Raw genomic sequence first — 8,655 nt, forward strand, 5'->3', positions numbered from 1 at the left:
GTGAGTCTTGCCCACATGCTAAGGGTTTAAGTGATCAGCATCTTTGGGGTCGGGAAGGAATTTTCCTCCAGGGCAGATTGGCAGAGGCCCTGGAGGTTTCTCGCCTTCCTCTGCAGCATGGGGCACTGGTCACTTGCTAGAGGATTCTCTGCAGCTTGAGGTCTTCAAAGCACAATTTGAGGAGTTCAGTAAGTCAGATATAGGTTAGGGGTTTGCTATAGAAGTGGATGGGTGAGATTGTGTGGCCTGCGTTGTGAAGGAGGTGGGACTAGATGATCATTATGGTCCCTTCTGACCTTCGAGTCTATGAGCCCATGAGACCATGGGAGGGTGGGGAGGAGCTGTGAGGCCGGCGGGTGTGTGCGGTGCAGGGCATTTGGAGTGTGGGGGCTGCTGGGGGGCCGGTGGGTGCCTGGGCTGCTGCTGCTGCTGCTGCCCCAGCCGGGTCTGTATGGGGGAGAGATCTGCATTAGCCCCCTTTGTGCCCAGCTCTGGGGGGCAGGGAGGGTTCGGACTCTTTGCGGTGGCTGGAGCCAGCCGCTGAGCCGGAGCCTGCCGGCAAGGGGAGAGACCTGGGGGAAAGAGCTGCGGCTGAGCAGGAAAGTGAGTCTGGAATTCAGCTCTCACCGCCCCAGATCTGCCGCTGAGGCCAAAGCAGAGGGTTCTTTTGGTTCAGTTCTTGGGTAACCTGCATTGAGCTGTGCGCTCATTGCTTACAATCCCTTCAAGCCTATCTTTGCATAGTTAATCAATGTGTGTTCTATTTCCCCCTAAAACTCTTCGTTTTGCTAGATGTGGTTGGGGCACCTGCTCAGGACCAGAGACTGGTGCATGATCCTCTCCACTTGGAGGGAGGAGCAGACTGGGTAATAAAGTGATCCCGTCAGGCTTTTGGCCAGGGCAAGACGCTGCAGCACTGGGGACCTAGGCTGGGGAGCTGGGGAGAAGCTTCCTGGTCCCTGCAGCTGGGTGTGTCCCTGCCTGTGCAAAGGTTTGTGTGAGTGCAGGGACGGGAGCGAGCTGCATCTTCTCCCAGCAGCAGTGTGAGAGGGCGCCCAGGCTGGGGAGACAGAGAGCTCAGCGGTACCCCAGCTCCAAGTTGCACCCCTGGGGGCCTTTAAACGTTAGGAACCATCAGAGTTAAGGTGACATTTATAAACTTTGTGCAGTGCTGTTGTGCATGCGTGTTATGATACAGACTCACAAGCGTGGCCTTGGGGTGAATTCTCTGCCCCCGACAGCCTGTGAGCGCGAGGAGGAGCCTCCTTGGGGTTTTCCCCTTTCCCACGGCTAATTGAGTGAGAAGACAGACGTCCCTGTGGAGCAGATAAGAGCCTCAGAGAGGTTTCATGTTGTAGCACCTCAGCTCCTACCTATTACTTGGGAACAGCTCGGCTCCTACCATTTTTGGGGCATTCAGAGAAATGGACCCCTGAGCCCCAGAAGGAACTGCAAGGGAAGCCCAGAGCTCTCACTTCAGATGCCAGGCAGAAGCCCTGAGCCCAGGTACCCAGAGTGCCGTCAGGAGTTGGGAAGGGCATGAAAGTCCTGAGCCCAGTGCCCCAGCCCTGGCTGCAGCCACAGGGGGCCAGAAGCTCTGAGTCCGGGCACCCAGAGATGTGACTGGAGCAGAAGCTGCCAAGGCCAAGGCCCTGAGCCCAACACCGGGCTGATGCAGCACACTCACTTCTGCATTGCCTCTGCAGGTGTGTCTGATATCCCCATGGAGAGGAAGTCCTGTCCCCAGCCGGGCAGAGAAACAGCTAGGAGGCCCCTACTGGGTTCTCCTGGCTGGGGGGTCCAGCAGGACAGGGAGATCGGATTTCACGGGGCAGGGCTAATTCGATCTAGCCAAAAATGGCACAACAAGAACCAATGGCTGTCAGATGAAGCGTAAAAATTTCGTAACCTTTTAATCATTTTTGAAAATCCTGACTTTCTTTTCCTAATTATTTTATGGTTTATTTTATTAATGAAAGCAAACTTAAGTAAAGTTAAATGAAGGGGTTTTTGGTTTGTTACTTTCCTTATTTTTTCTTAATATATAATAGTTTTTTCTTTCTATGTACTGTTTAAACAATGAAGCTCTTACTCATCTGTTCTTTTCAATATATATTTTATTGCCATTCTTATTTTTGTGAAGGTCCCTTTTTCAAGGAACTCAAATGAGCACAGCAGGAGGCTATCGCGGCTATCCACCTCTGGCCCTGTTTCTTTACAAACTTCCTTTCTGTAATGATGCTCTGGTAATAAGGGGGCAATCAGTCATCAAAGGTAGCTCTTGCCATGGTAGCCAGGTTGCTATTCATTCTCCGCAAGTATGCAAATGAACTAGAGGGACGGGGTGCTGAGTGGTGGATCCTCTCTGATGTCACAATGCTACTGCTCAGCCAGCACCAGGTAGCAGCAAATGTGCAGTGTGTATGAGGGGAGGAGGGTTTCCCAGGGCTCCTGTTTCCCCAAATTTCCTAAAGAAGACAATAACCTAACTAATAGAACACGCATTAATGATGATGCCACACACATGATAATTAGTCACTGAAATTTGATTCAAGTCTCGCATGGCTTTTTTAGAAACAAGGGTTCCAAAAAAGGAGAGACCTTGTAAAACAGAAAATGTTGATGCTCTGATGTATTTCCAGTTGTGTTAAAATTGAATACTGTGACGTTAGATGTTGGGCAGCGTTTCTGTATGTGCTTGCATGCTAGGCAGCTCAGTAAGGCAGAACAAACTTGGGACTTAGCACCAAAAGAACGTTTTCCAGCACAACATTTATTTCAGCTGGGAAATGTTGATTCCTTGTAATTGAGACATTCCCTGGGAACACGTCCATCTCAATGAGATGTTGTTTGGTGGGCTTCCCCACCAAAATGGAAGAGAGGAAGAGTTCAAAGGTTGTTGTAGGAGAGTCACAGCATTGCCACCCTCACTGCCGTCCTGCCTTCAGACCTGGGCTTGGAGGGAAGGAGCCACCAACCGTTCTGAAACTACAAAAGCAACAAAGAATCCTGTGGCACCTTATAGACTAACAGACGTTCTGCAGCATGAGCTTTCGTGGGTGAATACCCACTTCTTCAGATGCAAGTGGTGGAAATTTCCAGGGGCAGGTTTATATATGCAAGCAAGAAGCAAGCTAGAGATAACGACGTTAGTTCAATCAGGGAGGATGAGGCCCTGTTCTAGCAGTTGAGGTGTGAAAACCAAGGGAGGAGAAACTGGTTCTGTAATTGGCAAGCCATTCACAGTCTTTGTTTAATCCTGAGCTGATGGTGTCAAATTTGCAGATGAACTGGAGCTCAGCAGTTTCTCTTTGAAGTCTGGTCCTGAAGTTTTTTGCTGCAGGATGGCCACCTTAAGATCTGCTATTGTGTGGCCAGGAGGTTGAAGTGTTCTCCTACAGGTTTTTGTATATTGCCATTCCTAATATCTGATTTGTGTCCATTTATCCTTTTCCTTAGAGACTGTCCAGTTTGGCCGATGTACATAGCAGAGGGGCATTGCTGGCATATGATGGCATATATTACATTGGTGGACGTGCAGGTGAATGAACCGGTGATGGTGTGGCTGATCTGGTTAGGTCCTGTGATGGTGTTACTGGTGTAGATATGTGGGCAGAGTTGGAATCGAGGTTTGTTGCATGGGTTGGTTCCTGAGCTAGAGTTACTATGGTGCGGTGTGCAGTTACTGGTGAGAATATGCTTCAGGTTGGCAGGTTGTCTGTGGGCGAGGACTGGCCTGCCACCCAAGGCCTGTGAAAGTGTGGGATCATTCTCCAGGATGGGTTGTAGATCCCTGATGATGCGCTGGAGGGGTTTTAGCTGGGGACTGTATGTGATGGCCAGTGGAGTCCTGTTGGTTTCTTTCTTGGGTTTGTCTTGCAGTAGGAGGCTTCTGGGTACACGTCTGGCTCTGTTGATCTGTCTCCTTATTTCCTCGTGCGGGTACTGTAGTTTTGAGAATGCTTGGCAGAGATTTTGTAGGTGTTGGTCTCTGTCTGTGGGGTTAGAGCAGATGCGGTTGTACCTCAGTGCTTGGCTGTAGACAATGGATCTTGTGGTGTGCCCGGGATGGAAGCTGGAGGCATGAAGGTAGGCATAGCGGTCGGTAGGTTTTCGGTATAGGGTGGTGTTAATGTGTCCATCAATTATTTGCACCGTAGTGTCTAGGAAGTGGACCTCCCGTGTAGATTGGTCCAGGCTGAGGTTGATGGTGGGGTGGAAGCTGTTGAAATCGTGGTGGAATTTTTCCAGAGTCTCTTTCCCATGGGTCCAGATGATGAAGATGTCATCAATGTAGCGTAGGTAGAGAAGGGGCGTGAGTGGACGGGATCTGAGGAAGCGTTGTTCCAGGTCAGCCATAAAAATATTGGCATATTGTGGGGCCATGCGGGTGCCCATAGCGGTGCCACTGATCTGGAGATATATATTGTCATCAAATTTGAAATAGTTGTGTCTGAGGATAAAGGCACAGAGCTCAGCAACCAGTTGTGCTGTGGCATCATCAGGGATACTGTTCCTGACAGCGTGTATTCCATCAGCGTGTGGGATGTTGGTGTAGAGAGCCTCTACATCCATGGTGGCCAGTGTGGGATTGAATGTGAGATGCTGAAGGCTTCTGGATTGAGAATTGTGTGTGAAGGGCTGGCTTTGGGCTTGTTCTCATTGGCCAGCTAATTGTGAATAGGTAGACAGGTGTGTAGAATGATAATTACCCTATGAGTTACAGCTGCGGCTGTGTGGGTTTAATTAACTAATTAGCAAATGTGATTGCTTATCATGTTGTATATAAGAGCATGCTGGGAATGAATAAAGATGGATGCATACACACACACTCTCTCTCTCTCTGCTTGGACTTCGTTCCTGCTCTTGCGATGCAACAAATGGTGACCCCGATGTGATACAGACTTACAGTGCAGTGAACTAGTCAGAACAAGCTGGATCATCATTGAAACAAAACACAGTGAGAGAAGTACAGCTGTGGATGCTTCTCTTTTGAAGGAAATCATCAAAAATGAATTTAAGGAGCGTTACTCGCTGAATCCAGAGTATATAACTGATGTTGTGTATGAAAAACCTTATATCACTATTGAACTGAAACAAAATGTTTCCCAGAAGTCTGCCAAGAGTGTGGATATATCTGACGTGGCTTACTACTTTGAAAAAGATGTCAAAGGTGACTCACACTACAGATAAACATCAGTGAAGAACCTCTAAAATTTGATCAAGCTCTAATCTATTATGTTGATGAAAAGCCCCCAGAGTTTTCCATGAAACGTCTGACTGCTGGTGTTATTGCAGTCATTGTAGTGGTGGTACTAGCAATTGTTGCTGGAATTATTGTACTGGTTATCACTAGGAGAAGGAGAGGAAAGTATGAGAAGGCTGAGGCAAAGGAAATGAATGAAATGCAAAGAGAACTAAACTCATAACTGAAGTCACTAGAAGACAAATCGTGAACTATCAAGAAGGCAAACAGAACTAAAACAAGATAAGTACTAGTACCACTGTTGCCAATCTTGAATGAAGATAGTGTTGGTGACCTGAATTGATAAAAAGAAAAAGAGGGACGTGCCTGAAGTCCCAGCGTCGAGCGGCCGGGAAGAAAAAAAAAAAAAAAAAAAAGGCGCACGGCTTTCACGAGCGAGCAGCTGCTGGAGCTGGAGAAGGAATTCCATTGCAAGAAGTACCTGAGCCTGACGGAGCGCTCGCAGATCGCTCACGCCCTCAAGCTCAGTGAGGTACAGGTCAAGATCTGGTTCCAGAACCGCCGCGCCAAGTGGGAACGCATCAAAGCTGGGAGCTGCACGGCGTCTGAGCGAGCAGCTGAGAGCTGCAGGGCGTCCGAGAGAGGAGGCGTGCCTGACAAGCGGCTGGGAGCCGCAGGGAATCCGAACGAGCGGCTGGGAAACCGCGGGGCGTCCGAAGAAAGGAGGCGTACCTGACAAGTGGCTGGGAGCCGCAGGGTGTTCGAGCGAGCGGCTGGGAGCCGCAGGGCATCTGACAAGGGAGGCACACTCAAACCAAGAAGTGAGCAGCTAATATGGGAACTGCTGCGTCAGCAGATTTGATACGCATCACGGAGCGGTGGGGAGAAAAGTTCCCCTCTGATGCGTTATCCCGCCTGTTGCGGTGGGGACGAAGAGGGGGACTTTCCGTTCAATCAAGTAATAATACTGTTTGGGAGCGGTTGGGCTGTGAGCTCTGGAAATCGGTGGCTCAGGGCGATAAGGAGGTTTTCTCCCTGAGTCCAGTATGGCTCACCGCGCAGAGACGATTGGAAGAGTTTGAGGATGAGAGAAGACAACTTCAGAAAATGGCTGATTTTGCAGTAACACTGGAGCGAGAACTGGAACAGGTTAAATTGATTCTGCATCAGCGAGATCTACAGTTTGAATCTTTACAGCAAGAGCATCTAGTGCTCATGAAGCAGCTCACCTTAACCCAAGAATCATTGCACACCAAAGAGCAGTCCCTAAATGACCTACAGACTCAATATGATGAGCTGGTGGCCAGGTTAGAGGAATTCCAGGGTGATGTTATTTCTAAGGATGACACGATCCAATATTTGCAGAATGAGAAGATTGTCCTAGAGGTAGCTCTGCAGGCAACAAAAGCAAGCAAAGAAGAACTTGATGAAGGAGCAAACTTCTTAGGTGAAAGTACTGAGGCAGTATCAGAAATCTTGGCACAATTGAGCCAGATGGAAAATCTGCAACAGGAAAGTGCCAGCCTGAAGAAACAGACCCAAAAAGTAAAGGAGCAGTTCTTACAGCAAAAGGTAATGGTGGAAGCTTATCAAAGAGATGCAAGTTCACAGGACCAGCTGATTAGTGAATTGAAATCTACAAAGAAGCAGCTGGATTTGGAAGTGAAAGAATTAAAACGGGAGTTACTGAAACTTCGAAGTGAAAAGCAGTCCATTGATGTTGAATGCTCAAGACTTCAGAAGGAAGTATCCCAGGTTCACCAGCAGATAGTGGAGTTAGAAAGCCACCTCCAGTCAGTGCAAAAAGAACAGGATGCACAAATCGCTGATGGAGGAAATAACCAGGCTTCCCATGAACGGATTCAAGCTTTGGAGATAGAGCTGCAGGCTGTTAGCCACAGTAAGATGATGTCGGAGAAAGAGCTGCAAGAAGTAATTTCACTCACCAGCCAGGAGCTTCGAGAATCTAGAGGTTTCAGGAGAAAGATAAAACGTTTGGAAGAAATAAACAAGAAATTGGCCCTCGAACTGGAACATGAACGGGGGAAGCTCACTGGTTTTGGTCAGTCTAACATTGCTTTGCGAGAGCACAGCAACATCCCCGAAACAGTACTAGCAGAGAGAGAGGCAGACCTGGTGCAGCTGAATCTCCGGGTTCAAGCAGTCCTAAATATTCAAGCTTTACAGACTGCCTTAGAAAGAGAAAAGTCAAAAGTTAATAACCTTCAAAAGCAGGTTGCGGCAGCCACAGTAGATGCAGCACATAACCGTCGTCATTATAGAGCTGCTGTTCTTGAGCTGAGTGAAATTAAGAAGGAGCTACAAGCCAAAGAACTGCTTGTCCAAACCCTTCAGGCTGAAGCAGACAAACTACACGCTATTATTGAATGTGCTCATGCCTCTTTTAAGGCGCTCCTTTTAAGACAAAAAGGGGGTATTTGCAGTGAGCGGGCAGACGCCTTGGATAAGACGCCTGCCGCTCCGTTGCTGCAAGCTCTTTACGTGCTTAATTGGTTACATCTTGGTAAAAACAGCCAGGTGCCCCCCGCGATTAAACATGTCAGCGGGATGACTGGGGAAGAGCAGGGTGCGGCCCCCCAACCCTCGGTCAAATGGTTTGATTATCAGCAGCAAATATGGAAAGGACCAGTTGACTTGCTAACGTGGGGCAGGGGTTATGTGTGTGTTGCCACTGATGCGGGTCCCAGGTGGATGCCAGCGAGGTGGGTCCGGCCTTGGTTGCGTCCTCCGGAGTGACGGCAGGCAGATGCGGAGGAGCCTCATGAGACGCGCTCAGATGTCGCGAAACCAGAGCCCCCGGAGGAGAGCTGTTTGTTAGCTCTGCCAGGACTTTTTCTGTCTGATCCTCCATGAATGAATTACTCACTTGAGATGATTTTTTGTGTTTGAAAGAAAATCTGTGTGGTACCATGCAATTATTATTTAGAACTAAGATTTATGTTTTATGTTCCTTGTTATGTTTTGTGTTGTCTGTTTTCTGGCCAGAATTGTTGTTGTATTGTCATGTGGTTTGATGTTTTTTCCTTAAGACCCGCCACCACCCTCAGTGTCAGTTTGATCACCTGACAGCTGAGGGATGATTCAAAAAAAAAAAAAAAAAAGGGGGGGGGGGTCCTGCAGAGGTTACATCATTTGTTTATTGTGTTTTGTTTTGTTCGTTTGATGTTTTTGAAATTATATGTTAAGGATTGAATGGTCATATAGGTTGATCTTATAAAGTTTTAATTTTTGTTTATGATAGGTTATAATGTTATGCTGTTATGAGTTGCAAATGTTTTATGAATAACATAATATTTGATTAAGATAGATTGTGGTGTTATGCTGTTATAAGTTGAAAATGTTTGGTGAATGTTTTTATCTTGTTTTCCTTTTTCCTTTTCTTTTGATTGTAAATAAAGGGGGGAGATGTGGGATTGAATGTGAGATGC

The 8,655-nt window shown here is 47.8% G+C and overlaps 1 protein-coding gene and 1 pseudogene across 1 annotated transcript; both read left to right on the plus strand.

Annotated features, from left to right (window-relative positions):
* The first annotated feature begins 4,893 nt into the window (after positions 1-4,893).
* On the plus strand, positions 4,894-5,534 carry LOC120384973 (annotated as a pseudogene).
* Positions 5,521-7,963, plus strand: LOC120384974 (golgin subfamily A member 3-like). The gene is made up of 3 exons (XM_039504070.1): positions 5,521-5,535; positions 5,649-5,934; positions 6,252-7,963. The coding sequence occupies exons 1-3, from the start codon at positions 5,521-5,523 to the stop codon at positions 7,961-7,963; spliced, it is 2,013 nt and encodes a 670-aa protein (XP_039360004.1).
* Positions 7,964-8,655: the final 692 nt, after the last annotated feature.

This window comes from Mauremys reevesii, linkage group 17, assembly GCF_016161935.1.
Source record: "Mauremys reevesii isolate NIE-2019 linkage group 17, ASM1616193v1, whole genome shotgun sequence".
Lineage (NCBI taxonomy): Eukaryota > Metazoa > Chordata > Testudines > Geoemydidae > Mauremys > Mauremys reevesii.